This window comes from Pleurodeles waltl, chromosome 1_2, assembly GCF_031143425.1.
Source record: "Pleurodeles waltl isolate 20211129_DDA chromosome 1_2, aPleWal1.hap1.20221129, whole genome shotgun sequence".
NCBI classification, from domain to species: Eukaryota; Metazoa; Chordata; class Amphibia; order Caudata; family Salamandridae; genus Pleurodeles; species Pleurodeles waltl.
Window position 1 is genome coordinate 599,227,880 of NC_090437.1, and position 15,836 is coordinate 599,243,715.

A 15,836-nucleotide genomic window follows, 5' to 3' on the forward strand; every position below is an offset into this window, starting at 1 on the left:
TGGGGATCTGACTGGGCCTTCTTCTTCCCACAAGCAGGGCATTTGACAAAAAGAGAAGGCATTTTTCTGTCAGAAAAAACCTTCCTAGCTCAGACAAAGATGTTACTTGTCGAGTGAAAAGTGAAAAAAAATGCTTTTTTTTTAAAATAATTTTTCTGAGGAAAACTCAGAAAAACTGAGAGCTCAATGCTCCAGGATCCTCTCAGAAGAAGCCGGAAAAAAGAACTGACCTAACTGTGAACCAACTGTCACCTTTCCTTCACCCCTGAGGCATGGTGGGATACTGGAGGTGCTCAGGGTCTTAAAGGCACAGTGCCAAAGTTTTTATGGTTCTCCTGTGTTAACCTACATGCAGTCTATTGGCTAAGAATGCTTCATTGTTTTTCAATGCAGTTTTCTCTATTTTTTCACTAGAGTTTGCTACTGCTTACTTCCCCAAGCCTAGTTTTAGGAGCTTGGGTACTTATTTAGGCTCTATTGTAGTATTTAATAAAAAAAAAAAAAAAAAAAAACTTCATAGAAATAAAGCATTTTAGCCTGTTTTTAACATGATAGCCTGCATGACTGTTTGTTACACATGTATAATGTGTATATATTTTATATATGCTCCGGGGTCCCCGCACAAGGGCGGGAATATTCAATGTTTATGACTTTGATGAGGATCCCCTGGAAGAGAACCATATATGCGAGTTGAAAAAACAAGATTTTGTCTGAATTGGACTCTTAAGAATTATATACCGTATCAGTTCGACAGTGTAAGAAATAATCTTTTGAATCAAACCTAATGTCTTTACAAATAAATCTTTCAGCAAACTGTCGGAGAAATGTGCAGAGGAGGGTCGAGTGGGTAGGGTAGAAAGAGAGGTGGAATGGTAGGGAAAGGCCAAGGGTTGGGAAGGGAAGAGTGTGTTTAGCCTCCTGTTACAACTGTGGTCAGCTAATACAATAGAAAAGGGTCTGCCCAAATCCACCCTAGGGCCTTCATGATCAACCTGTTCAACCAGATGTCCCTCCTCCTCCTAACAGGGGTCTCTAATTTCAGGACACATTCAGAGGAGCTGCCTGCTCTGTGCACACCTAACTCTGGAAACCAAAAAGGGCCATATGTGCAATGTGTCATTAAAGGAAAACCTACTTCATGCTTTACAGAAACCAGTGCCAATTGATCTGCTCTGAAAACCTCATAATTTTCGACTCTTCATCTCATGGGCAAAATGCAGCTGGCATCTACAACGTACACATTCCCTAGGGTAGGTCTATTTATTTGGATCCAATTACAGGGCAATATTCTTTCCTTCTGAGACGCAACTAACCAGCAAACTTACCGGGGTAGACCTCACATATAACCTGAACTATACTGAGTATTGTACTAATGAGGGTGTCTACTCAGATGTTACAACTGAAAATTAAATTGTTGATTTTAGCTGTTTTATGTGAAAGTGAGTGTTCCACTAATATCCATGATATTGTGAATGTTTCACCTTAAACCTTGATTGATACTTTCACATAGGTTCCTTCCTATTTGTAGTCTGAACAGGCTACTGATGAAGAATGTATTTTCATCATAACCAGGTTCAGTCCAATGAAAAGGCTTCACTGTATACCAAATATCCACTGTGCCATGAGGCAGAAGCAGGAATCCATCCAGTTGCTGTGGCTCTGTTAAAGCAAAAGATTTTTGGTCCCAATTGTTGGCATTTATGACACTCCAAATCAAGCCATCAAGAAACCAGATAAAGAACCCCATTGTTTTGTGCAGGTCTATGAGCTCTTAATGCTGTTGTATTACCCAGGATTCTTATCAGACAATTACGTGGACCATCTACAAAGGGTAATTTCAGAGCCTGCACTTTTCTTTGTTATCGTCATCATAAGCTACAAATTAGGCACATCTAATCATGAGGTTTTTGAGTTCCTAAAGTACTGGAGGATGTGTCTAATTCGGCTGCTGAAGGTTCCTGAGTTAATAAATTCGCAATTAGTGGCCTAAGGAACAGTAATCTTGAAGAGTAGGATGGTTCTAAATTTCCTATTAAAGAAATGCGTGGCGAAACTCCATCTATGTGGAGGTCAATTGAACTAATTATATTTTCTTAATGTCTGAGTTACAACAGATTAATCTTGTACCATTATATAATTGAACCTTTGTGGGCTACCATCAGTCTACACGCACACAAACACAATTTGTTGACATTTTGACTTGTGTGATCGCTTGAGCACCATGTACTTTGAGTTTTTCTTCTCTTTATGTGAAAAATGACATTAATAACAGCACTGATTGTTTTCTAATTGTTGTTTTGCAATCTTCTGTAAGGTTTCTGATTACATGAATGACATTAATGTTCTAATATTGCTTACATTGATTGCATTGAGAATACTTGCATGACAAGGAACTAACCTTTTCCCAAAACAGATATTAATTATACTGTAAAATAACTCTGCAAAAACATTGCAGATCAAAAGAACCTCTGCAGCTTTGAAGGCAAACAACCTTTCGGTTCCAAAAGCAATGTTACCTGACAACCACTCCTATTACAGCAAGATATGTTAGGTGTCTCAAATTCAGTTTCTCGATTCAGAATTGTGAGCTCTCCTTGCAGTGTCTTAGTTTAAAGTGCCTGATTTTTTTTAAGTTGGACCAAAAAATTCTACAATTCTGTTCCTCGTAATCAGCACATCAGATCTGGGTCTGATGCACAGGTTCCATAAACATAAGCATCTGTCCAGTCATTGTAACTAAAAAGGATGACCCTTAGGCAATGAACTGCATCGAGTAGCTTACCTCATAGCTTTCCGAGAGTGCATATACTGTTTATTTTTAACAAATAAAACCCATGCAAACGCAATTCAAAACTGAATACTGAGCCATAATGTAAACCTGAACAATGTGAGCATATTGATAAAGTTAAACGGAAACAAAATGTATTTCACCACACATACCAATGTATGGTACATACCATGTGGTTCTGCTGGGTACAGTCTTCATTTTTATTCCATATTCTGTGATGTTCAATGATGCTTTGAAATTAGGTATATCTTTCACATTGATAGGGCGTGCTTTATGGGTATTTTAGTGTATGTTTGAGTGATGTAATTTACAACGGCGTTAGCTTTCACTTTGACGCACAAAGATTTGTATATAGAAGTTGATCTCAATTGTGTGAGTTGTGTATTTGAAAATTAAAAGTGCTCTTAGCCAATGTTTGTACTGGGGGTTAGCAATGTTAAAATCTTGTTCCCTGTCATTTTTTGTAAAGGAACAAGATACACCTCCCCCTTTGCAAATTAGTTACCATGCCAATTTGAAAGTCAGAGTCCAAACTGGTATTTGGAAGGCAGAAACAAAAGAAATCCCTTCCAAACAGAGATTTGGAAACTATTTCTAAACCAATTTAGCGATTTGGAATTTTGTTTTCTAACTTGCTAAACGGATTTATTATATTAGAAAAAAACTTATCAGTTACAAACACTGATTTAGTGAATTGGGTGGGTTTGTGAATGGTAAAAAGCTTTGTACATCAGGTCTGTTGTCTGTGTTTGGAATGCTCCCTTTACCTGATTCCTCTAGAGTGTGTGGGAAGGCTCGGTGGACCTGGAGGATGAGCAAAAAACATCAATAGCTCCTGGTGAGATTTAGTGTTTCCAACGTACTTGAACCTTATATGTAAAAAGGTTTTACTGTGTTCTGTGGCCCAAGCAGAGGTGTTCACCACTGAGGTCAGACCTACTATAAGTCTGCAAACTTGGCCAAGTACAATCCTTTCCATGAGCAGTCACAGACTTCTCAGGGAGATAGTGGGGAAATCACATGATAAAACTTCAACATTCAACCAACAGACAATAACTTGATATCTAGCCCAGTGCTTATCTTAAAAAAAGTACATTAATTACACAGCAAGACTAAACACTACATAATTCAAGTTAAGAGTACAGGGTAATACCATGGTTATGATTCTTTAGTGGTTGCTACATCCGTTCCTCATCTCCATGCGCTCTCACATCCTGAAGACACTATTTAGGACAGATCTCCACCCTCCACCCCCCAAATAACCTGTGACAGGAGGATGAATTAGGCTCAGGAGAAGATTGCATTCGCCACTAATTCACATGCTCAACAAGTTCATTTTTTTCTTACCCCATTGCTGTTTAGTGGCAAGAAAAACAGTTGCCAGTACTTGTGCTCACTGTATTTATTGCCTTGCAGTGGCTTGGTCTACACTGCAAGTGGAGGCCTACGGTACTCGCTTGCTGTCTCTGTGGCGGTCATGGGGGAGTACACTACATCTCCAGCGGGTACAGTCTCACTGTAAGGACTGATGCCACTCCATGGGTACTTGTGCTGCAGACTGGCATCTTTGGCAAACACGGCCCGCTTCTGGGTCTGGTCAGGACCAATGGCAAAACAGGTGCAGCCCTAACCAAGCTGATGCACATAGCAAGGCAGTTTGAGCATGACTTGGATCGATGAGCACATATATACAGTTTTTAACGGTTCTTGCTAGGAACTGAAAACAGAGACCTGGAGACACATTACAGCACATGTTGCTTCTGCCCTCACTCTCTCAGGCATTCCACTTTGTATGGGTCCTCCTAAGGCCAGAAGCATGCTGGGCTTCTCATCTTGGACAGTCTCTCCTCCTGCAGTGCAAGGCAGACTACTTCCCTCTCCCAGGAGGCAGGGAGGCATCTAGGCACTAGGAAGACTCTGCAGTTCTTCCAAGCGCTAAATGCACACTTCAAGTCTCTAGGAGACTGGCTGTTAGACACCATCCCTAGTCACTCAGCGGTCTTTTGAGTACCCTGAGGCAAACTCCATTCATTGGTCATGAAGAACTTTGAACTGGGGCAAGGAATGGGTGGTTGAAATCCCACTGTTATACACATTTTCTAGAGAGGGGATGTGGATCCACTGCCTCAATCATCAGAATCTGTTTAGGGAGGTTCTCATTCAAGTGCCTTTTCAGGCTGCTCTTCAGAGTGTCTTTGTGTCCAGTGATGCTACTAACAAACTGGAGCACCCACCACATAGGCACAATTAAGTGTGAGGTTTCTGCACCTGGCTAACCTTCCTGTCAGCACAAGGAAGTTTCACATAACAGCTGAGTTTTATATCAATAGGAGACACTCTTGGGGACACACACAGATAAAAAAGGGCTGGTCACCTATATATGATCACAAATCATGGTATGCTGCCACCACCACTGTATGAGCTAATCCCAAGACAAGGACAGTAGTCCTATGGTCCATCCCTCTAGGTTACAAGACCGGTCCTGCACCTTGCATCATGACAAACATGCCTAGGTTTCTGTGCACAAACTAGGTCAGTGTGATTCTAGGGCCAAAATAAAAATCATAATACCATATATACAGTCCGATGGGCACAGTGTAACACTCAGGGCAGGGTGCATGCTAGGTCTCCATTCCCTTGCTAATGAAACCTGCAGCTACAAATAAACTCACCCTATGTCATACTTGGGAGCTTGGTGAAGACGTTCTACCAATGCAACAAGCAGGAACAATTATTTCTTGTGACCATCAAAGAGATCTTTTGACTTAGGCATGCCACGTTACCACAAATCCGAATGCTCCAGACCAAACTGACAAAGTTCCTGAATTTAATACTAGACAAGGACGTGGCATAATATGCAGTTACTGCTATTCCCTGTGGCAATGAAGAGAAAACAATAACATCTAACTTCACTATATAAAATTGTATAAAGGGCAACAGCTTCCTAGTCATATCCTCTCCTCTCTAGTGCTGCTGCTCCTGGAATTAAACAAGTCACATTTTCTGGATCAACTTTGAGGGACGTTCCCTTTTATTTTTCAGTCTATCCTTTCTCACTTTTTTAGTACTGTCTAGGCATTTTATTTATTTTACAGGTATTTATTGAAAGAGTGACAAAGACATCTGTAATTTTCTTTCGTTTTAGCAAACTTTGTAAAAATGTACTGTGCATGAGTAAACTGGATATAGTAAACAATTTGTTCTCTATGTGTATTTTTTTATGTTTCTTCCTTCTTTTAGTTTGTTGCCAATGTAACCTTTAAGTTTTCCTCTTTGACACCTGTTTTTTTTCTGGCCCTTTTTCTAGTCCTAATGCTAATTCTCTCCTTTCCTTTTCCAATTTCCAATCGTCTGCACAATATACTGCTGCAACTCATCTACTGCGTTCCAAGGGTGCTCCCAATCCCTAAACTGATGCCAAAGCATAAATGAGACTTCATATTTATTAATATTTGGAAACTACTTGAATGTTTGACACTATCTCTCAGGCGACCACTAGGCCTTAGACAACTGTCTGTAAACACAAGCACCTGGCATAGCCCTTCTCCAGGGAGACCGCAAAGGGTCCAGCATGCTATCCAATCAATGCCAGAGGCCCTGTCCCAATGCCAATACTGTGGAGCACAATGATGGGCCACTATAAATATGAATGGAGCACTTACATGGTACAAGAGTGCCTTTTTACGACCCGTAGAGCAGCAGCACTGAAGTTGCAACTCTTCTGCCTATAGTTTAACATTTTAGAGGATGGCCCTGTTCAAATCAGAACAAACAGTCTAATCAGGAGGTTTGGTGAAAAGCGGCTCAAGACTGAGACACAAAAGTAGATAACATAACAGCTGACCCTTTTATTAAACTCCACCTCCATGAGAAGGCTGTACTAGGCATATTTTTTCAACTGAGTAACATGTGTCACATATTTCCAACTTCTCTTTTCAGCCTAGCCTTACTCTCTCAATCTAGACCTCCAGAGACAACCAATATTCAACTGGCCAGGTTAAGACATGCTAACTCCCACAATTTAGGTCCTTCCCTGCACATCACTGAATTTGTCTGTCACTGATTCCTTTTTGCTCTGGCACACTCAGCCCACACTATTTTTCATTCAGAGTTTCCTTTGCCCTCCCTCTCTGGCAAGGCCTGCAATAATTGACCCTTTCTGCATCTCACCTAAGAGTACTCAAGTTGGGTGTCTCAACAAGTATTGAGCATGAACTGAAGCATGGCCAGAACGAGGTCCTTGATGCCTCTAGCCAATTGACCAAACAGGGTGTCCTCTTAATGATTTTCATGTCAGATCTTTATCTCTTTTTCTCTGGCCTTATCCAATACAGTTTTTTTTTCCAGGATTTGTTTTTTGTTTCAGCAAGTCTTGACTTTTTCAACTCTTGCACTTGATACCCTACACAAATTTCTCCATCCCAATCAGGGGCAACACATACAAATCTGTTCATGCTTAGGTTTCTTCCTTACTTTCTGTTGAGGATCTTCACCGACCTACATTTCTTCAAGTTTGTATCGGTGAGTATGGATAACTGGGTCCCATATGAACAAATGTCCATTTTTCATCTTAATTCACTTTCCTTACAGAAACCACATCTCTCTCTCGACTTGTAGGTATAAAGGGCAATTGAAACAAGATTGCAAGAGCATTAGGAAAAAAGCCACAACTAAAAGATGGTATCTCTCATGTCACGCAGCTACGTGGTAGCGCTTTGTGCCCTGTTCAGAATGTGCTGAAGGGCTTTCCTCTGGTGGTTACAATCTTATTCCTGTATCAGTTCTTTCCAGTCATCTTCTCAATGGCCTCTCTCTCAGGCCTGCATATCATGTTCTGTCATTGTATTGCATTAAATCAGAATTTTCCCAGCTTCAGCGCAGACGAAATCTAACATTTAGTACAGACACTGAGATGAAAACAAACCCAGCCCACATTTTCAGAGGGTTATAGAGACTCTTTAACCACATCTGCTTAGTTCCTCTTTTACCTAGCTGCCTTTCACAGTTTTTCTGCATTTTCCTTCCTCCTCATCTTTCTCCACATTTCGGCCTTGACACCGAAATGTGGACACTTGGTCAATAAGTGTGCTCCTCGCTTTTATTATGGCACCACCATTTCAGACAGCCCACTGCCTGAGGTGTGACTTTTCCTGCACCAACTGCCCTGTAACTACTCTCAGTGGTGGGTCATGCTATCACTATCCTGGCTATGCAGGCCTTGTCCTGCTTTCCAGTTGGGTGGCATCCTTCACATGGCTGTCCTACCATGGTGCCCGATGATTCCCCCATGCATTTGTCCAGTGACTAACCATGTTTCTCCACAATAGTCCGATTCCAACATCCTACCATTAGCAATTGTCTAAGCTAGCCACTCACAATAGAACTTCCAAATATGGTACTCAAGCTCTTCTGATTCCGTTCTTAACATTCTCCCTCTGCCATGCAATACATTTTGCCAGCTGTCTCCCTTATGCCGTTTGTTATTTTTTCTTGCAGACGTTTATCTATGTTTCATTTGTGGTAGCTCTCTTCATGGTCTCTCTCTGCGGCTCGCTGACCCAGTCTCTGGATGGTTGATGTTTCTAGTTTGGTGGATGGTTTTCCTCTTTATCCCATGCACTTTGAATTGCCTGTCTATGCATAATGTTCTCTGGCTTTAATATCTGTTCCATGACAGTCCCTTCATTGGATACATTTCCCTTTCTGTTACCAGGACTAGAGATCTTTGTATGCTGCACTCTAGTCTCTAAGCTGGTTTGATGTTACTATTTGCAACAGAATTATTGCTGGGATTGCAAACTAAAGAAGCTTTAACTGGGGAGCTGTCCCAGGATGCTGTAAAGTTACAATAATGTTGTATTTGTCTTAATTGATGTTGGAGCCACAGTATTAATAGGATTTGAATATTATACTTGCTTTATTGTCTTTAATAAAATCTTAGACTTCCTCTGCACGAAATCTAGGAAACCCCCCATTTTATATGTAGGTGGTGGTATTTCTTAATAATCACATGCACCTGTTAAGCAGCAATTATCTTCTTATCTGATATGGACATAGTAAGTGTGCACTCCTTTTTTCACTAAGTCCTCTGAATGATTGTTAATTTATTTTTAATAAATGATGACAAAGTAAATATATGTGTACCATTTATCATGGCTTGGTACGGACATGATAAATGTCAAATTTATGTAGAAAACACCGAATTTTAAGCGGGTATACTGTCTTTTTAACATTATTGTGGTAGTTCCTCCACAGTCTCAGTGGAAATTGCACTACATTTAGACTCCCCTACCTTGGCAGTAGAGGTTCTCTTCCAAAGTGACTGACTTCACCAGGAAAATTGACTCTTTGGGGAGGGAACCCTCTGGAAGAAATTCTGCTGGTTCCCATGTTGAATGATGGAGTTTTCACCACCCATGCATGCAATATAATGCACCCCAAGATGAGATACATTGGTACTGCCCCATGTATCTTGTCCTCTAACATGCAGATGCTTTTCCAATATGTTCAGGACTCAATGGTCACCTTTTCATGAGATTCTGCTACATTTCACTTCACGAGGCAGACTGTTGCAAAGATGGCCACAACCTGAAGCTCTAAATGAGCAAGAGGAAATACCATCCTCTTTGGAGGAGTAAGTACCATACTCAATGGTGATACAGACGTATCTGTTGGAAGAGACCTAGAAGGATGTCTGCCATCAAGGAGACGGCATACTGGGTATTGTAACTGCAAACACATGGACAGAGGGTGCACACCCTTTTTAAACAGAATCTCCGTTGCAGCCATCCTCGAAATCTGGCCATAACACTATAAGTCATAACAAGCATTTGCAAAGCAATAGGTCTCGCATTCGCTTGAGTTAGAACTATTGGCGTTGTAAATTCATAACTGGATTTTTCTTGCCACATAAATTGGTCAACCCTGCCTCATAATTTTGTTTTTTCCTGCCACATAACTCCAGTGGCCCTGCATATAACTCAAGCACTTCCATTTACCTTCTCCCTCTATATGCAGCAAAAATGAAAATGTTGCCATTTAGCATCCTTATTTAAAACTGCCATGCTAATTTCTTCCACAATGTACTAGATAGAGCCAAAAAACGTCCAAAGGAGCTTTTCAAGATCATCAAAACAACAAACTTCCAAACCACCCCAAATACACCCGCTAGCCTCCAAAGATCGATGCAACAACTTTGCTAACTTCTTCAATGACAAAATCACAAAAATGTAGCTCTCCCTAGAAACCGACATCATGCCAGTCACGGAGATTCTTCCTCCCAGAAAGGATAATAATAAACACAGCTCACTTTCCACGGACTCTCTACCATTTATCTCTCCAAAAATAAACAACGGATATCATCTCATCCAAGAACCTACGGTAACTCCCCGAAGCTGGAAGACCTTCAACTCACTCTCAGAGGCAGATATCTCTGCACTATTGGCCACATTCAAACCATCCTCTCACCTGGCAGACCCCCCTCCCAGCCTCCCTGGCAAAAGAACTCAACCAGACTCTTACTCCTATCTGGACTAAGATCATTAACAGCTCCCTGCAGACCGGCGTGATACCAGACTGCCTGAAGGTCAGTCAAGTCACGCCAATGTACAAAAAAAAAAAATGGGAGCAGCCCGAACAACCGCAACAACTTCAGAGCAGTCTCCAATCTACCCTTCTTTGCCAAAACTCTAGAGAGGTGTGTCCTCTCTCAGCCAAACGAACACATAGACAACAACGACCTTCTGAACCCTCTTCAATCTGGATTTAGAAAAGGATGCAGCACAGAAACAGCTATTCTAAACATCATAGATGACCTTCACAATTCTCTAGATTCTGACCAATGCTGCTTGCACATTCTCCTAGACCTATCGGTGGCCTTCGACAAGGTTGACCACAATCTTCTACTGGACTCCCTCCAAAAAACAATTGGCATGGAAGGAGTCGTCCTACGCTGGTTCTCATCCTTTCTTCAAATCCGCTCTCAACAAACAAAAATAAATCACATGACCTCTGACACAACTACAATCACCAGAGGGGTTCCGCAAGGCTCTGTCCTCTCGCCCACACTCTTCAACATTTACAAGGACCCCCTTACCGCCATTCACAACCGAGCCAACGTCACCTTCCATCTATACGCAGATGACACCCAACTTTACATGGAAATATCCTCTATAGAAGATGTACACCGACTAAATGCCACCCTCAAAGACATATAACTTTGGCTATCCTACAACCACCTAAAACTCAACCAAGATAAGACTGAAATTCTTCTCATTTCAAAGACAAAGCAGCTCCCCCAGATGCAAGAATGGCTAAAATCCATAGATGCTCTCAAATGCAATCTTACTCCAACAAACTCTGTCAAGTCCCCAGGAATCACTCGGACACCAATTTGACTATGCAGGACCATATAAAGAATAACGCGAAGAATGCTTTCTATAGCCTGAAACTGCTGAACAAAATCAAACCATTCCTACCGCCAGATAACCTAAAGAATGCCACGCAAGCACTGGTGCTTTCCAGATTAGATTACGGGAATGCCATCCTCACTGGCACGGCTAAAGCCAGCTTGCACCCATGAGATCCACCTTCCGTGCAGCACCGAGAATGGTTACAGGAATTAAAAAATATGACCACATTTCCCCTGCCCTGAAAGGATTAAAGTGGCTCCCAATCGAAGCTCGCTGCAACTTTACAACTACCTGTCTAACACTCAAAGCCCTGCACACTGGCAAACCAGCATACCTCGCTGCTAAACTCATTAAGGCAGGACAAACAAGAATACTAAGAAGCTCAAACACCTTTTTCCTCATCCTGCCCAAAGCCCATACAGAAAAAACCCGGTCATGCTCCTTTTCAAGCAATGCCCCTAAAATCTGGAACTCCATCCCAGTACACATAAAGTCAAATCCCTCCCTCCAGATCTTCAAGAAGCAGCTAAAGGAACTCCTCCTCAACCAACATCTCAGCTAGAGAGTCACCCATCACCCTAAGTCCCATCCCCCTCCACCCCACTTCTGCCTACATTTAAACTTGCATGCTTATTTGAAACTATACCTGTATATAATGGATGTGTTTGATAACATGTACTGCTGAAAAGCGCTCTGATACCCTCGGGTCTTGACAGCGCTACAGAAAACTCTCTAAATAAATAAACTAAATAAATAAATTCCAAAAGAATACCACTTTCACCACCCCACCATCAGAATTGCTGGCTGGCTAACAGAATTCGCAAAAGAAGACACAAGACATCCACGAGGGGTAACGAAAGAAATAAACTAGAGGGGTCACTAAAACATGTCAAGAGTGTTCAAACAGTCATGGTGTAATAAGGTTGTTATGTTGGCCTGAATCATGATCATAATGGCAATAAGGAGAGATTAATAAAAAATGTACAATTATAATGTGAATCCAATAAAAACCTTTATCAGAAATAAACTTTTGGCATTAGACTGTAATGTTTGTACTTTTATGTTTTTAAGTTGTACTATCATTTGCATATATTTAGGAAGGTATACAATAGCAACAGAAATCTTTGGTTTGTTTGGTCTGTTGTATATACAATCTAAGTGTTGACTGACGATTGAATTGTGTAAATAATACATTGACTGTTGGTCGGATGCAAATTTTTTGGCAGAGGTTGCCACACGTGTCAGAAGCAGCCCCACAGCGGACTCTGTTGATATAGCAAGTGCAATCCAAATGACCCCTTTTTAAGTTAAGAGCAAGAATGCGTTGATGAGGAAAGGAAGAGGCATGCCAAAGTAATGAAAAAGAGGAATGCATGCTGGCCATTATATACGCTACAGCAGGAAGGGAGGAAAGGAAAGACAACATGAGTGAGGGAAGTTTCAAGGGACCCCTTAAAGAGGCAATGTCGGTTATAGCCTTGTGGGGCCCAGAGCTGCCCTCGGTTACACTAGAAAACAAGGGTGGTTTCAAGGGACCCCTTAAAGAGGCAATGCCAGTTATAGCCTTGTGGGGCCCAGAGCTGCCCTCACAGTGTTTTCTGTATGTTTTTGTGCCTGTTTCCCGTTTTTTTACAGTGTATTTAGTTTCTGTAAATAAATTGTAAGTTGCATTTTTGCTGTATTCAAATGCAGGCTTGTGGGATCATACTCACACAAACATCGCACTTTCAGTCACTAATCAGCAGGGCACTCCCTTGAAGCAGCTCCCATCGGAGCACAGCAGCTGGTCTTTTACGGCTATGTCAGAGGCAACGAGGAAATTAAAGCTCTCCATTACGAGCCAAACGTGGGAGCTAAGATAAACAAGGGGGAGTGGAAACAACCCTCTCTGCTGTTCGTTTTATTTGCAGAGGGAGCTGGTGGGGAGGAGGGACCGAACACACACCCACAGTGTAAGACCAAAAGGCAAATTCTAAAGAAAACAAAAGTCCCCTACAGAAGAGATAAACAGTACATAGTGTAATTATACAGTACTTGGTGCTGCTCCAAAAGAGAAAAGGGCAGGACAAAGAGGCAGCACTGACTACTAGCAAGCAAGGATTTTTGAAGGACACTGGAAGCAACAAATGAAATTGCTTGAATTTGCTTGAACCCATATTATAATTATACTTAAAAGTATACAACACATCGAATGCTACGCTCGACCTAAAAACGAGTATCTACCTTCTTGAAAGATGTCTTCAAGAAGATTTCATTCAAAACAGGCCATCTTTTGAAGATCTGTTCCAACTGCCTTGTTTAAACTACAACAAATCTTCAGAAGATGTTACTGATGATGAAATAGTTTATTTCTACACCAATATTGTTAGCTAGCAAGGCAACACTCTGAATATGGAAATCAAAGAAAAAAAAAAATCCACAAGTAGCTGCACTAGGGAAGCAACCCAAACGCCTGAGAAAGACTGGTAGACTAAAGAAGTTCACGTAACAATTCAATCAGTACATGTGCAATTAAATAAAGTAGAACAATTAATTTGGGTATGCATCACTGTTCTTATTATACTCTCTGTCAGTCAGGCCCTGTACCTGACAAGTATCCTTGCCCTTGTCCACTCTCTTGCATTCCTCCTACTTTTGAATCTCATGTTTGTTCTGTTTGTGCAACAGGTGTAGGAAATAGCAAGTAATGCAACTGTGACACTTGGCAATGGTTCTTTCCTCCGTTATAGGACAAATGTGCAGATATATGTCTGCAATTAATGTAGCATTCCTCAATTTAGTCATAACTTGAAAAAGAGCTAATTTGCCATTTGTTGTCATTTGAATAATTATGATAAAAAGAATAAAAACAATTGAACATACGTGATCTCCTGTGCCTGCAAGATGAATACACACAGGTCGATATTTACTCTTCCACTCTTTAGGCACAATGAACTGAAACCTTCAATAAAAAACAAAAAATATTTTAAAAAACAAACTCAATACACCAAAACATCCATAAGCAGCTAAAAAAGCTCACACTTTGATAGACACATAAATCAACTTTGTGCACTATGCCACTAGGAAACACAAAATAATACACCTCCTACTATACTGCTGTCAGCTGTCCTGTTATGCCCCCCCTAATCTCCTATTCTGTGATTTTCTGATCCAATTTTCTCCTGGGCATCTTGCCTCTGCTGGAGGAAGGGCATTTCTTCCAAATATTTCACTGAGTACTACTACCTACCTTCCCACAAGGTGCATCCAAGGAATAATGACAAAGGAAGGTATGTGTGGTACAGTTTACACAGTAGGGACATGTTGAAAGAAAGCAGTTAATACTGCATCGGCTCACACAGCAAGAGAGCTGTTCCATTGTAGTTTGGTGAATATTCATTAATTACACAAAAAATCAGATATTGTAGATTTCACACAACTAACTGGCACTCGCTAGATCGAATCTTAAACATCAACGTATTTTGTGGCACATGAAAGAACATCTATGTTGAGATATTTATTTGTTGTGCTTAATTTCTTGTATTGTGAAAACAGTCAAGTCCATATTTATATCACTTTACAAATTATGAATGAAATAAAGAAACTAGTCACAAGATCAACTTGCTGAGATAATTAAAAATTGAACTTTTTTTTATGGCAACCCAATATTCTTACCTTGCACATTTACCTGCAGCATATCACTACCCAGCCCACAGGTTTACACTCTATAGCAGTGGTTCCGAACCTGTTGTCTGGGGACCCCCTGAATGTCCGCAAAGCCTCCTCAGGGGGTTTGCGACTGCTTAGAAAATTAAATAATATTAACATATTAGGTCCCCAGCTTTCAGTAATGACTCCATGAGGGGTCCTCTGATCCCAATAATGATTCAGTGGGGGTCCCCGAGTTCCAGTAATGATAAAGTGGGGGTCCACAGAAGTCAAAAGGTTGGGAGCCATTGCTTAACAGTGTTATTTCAAATTATAATTTGAGAATGCAGTGCAGTCAAGATGTCAGTTTAATATAAAATTATCTGCAGCATTCCATAAACATAGCACAGTTTTACACTTTAGTTTTGGTACCCCATCATCTGACTCAATATGCAGAACAATCAAGAGGTCAGTTTAATTGTATGTGAAATGACTCAACTGCTTACCTTGCTGTAACACATTCTGAAGGCATGACATCTGGAACGTAGTGTGAGAAAGGAGAAATAAAGTGCCCATCAAGGATCTTGCAGTCAATCTGCTCTTCCACCTAAAAGTGAAGAGTCTGTTTCAGTTTTGAACTCCGTTTTGAAACTTTGACAGCTGTTTGATACCTCAACACCCAACCACTGCTTGAATAAAAGTATTCAAATACTGTACAATGTAAACCAAAATCAATTTCTTAATGAATGCATTTTCCATTTGCTGGGAACTGGGTGGCTTATTCAACACCCCTTCAAGATCTTCAGATTGAATACTGACATGCTGTGGCAGGTTACCAAACAGCTTTAAGCAAAATTGATTGGTCGTTGAGATGGTAGAATACAATTTTCACTATCGTCTTGTCGAGTCCATAATTAAACAACAGCTGTCTTCTAGAGTCAACCAGCTTGCAATCGACAAAGGTTTCTCCAGAATAGTGTGCTACTAGAACCATCAAGATCCTACACATT

The 15,836-nt window shown here is 40.9% G+C and overlaps 1 protein-coding gene across 1 annotated transcript in view; it reads right to left on the minus strand.

Moving 5' to 3' along the window:
* The window catches only part of ABHD18 (abhydrolase domain containing 18), a 245,755-nt gene that overhangs the window by 193,347 nt on the left and 36,572 nt on the right, over positions 1 to 15,836 (minus strand). The window contains exons 4-5 of the mRNA XM_069242299.1: positions 15,333 to 15,433; positions 14,062 to 14,140 (exon numbers count right to left, since the gene is read on the minus strand). Of these exons, the coding sequence (XP_069098400.1) occupies positions 14,062 to 14,140; positions 15,333 to 15,433 (180 nt within the window). The remainder of the gene's footprint in view (positions 1 to 14,061; positions 14,141 to 15,332; positions 15,434 to 15,836) is intronic.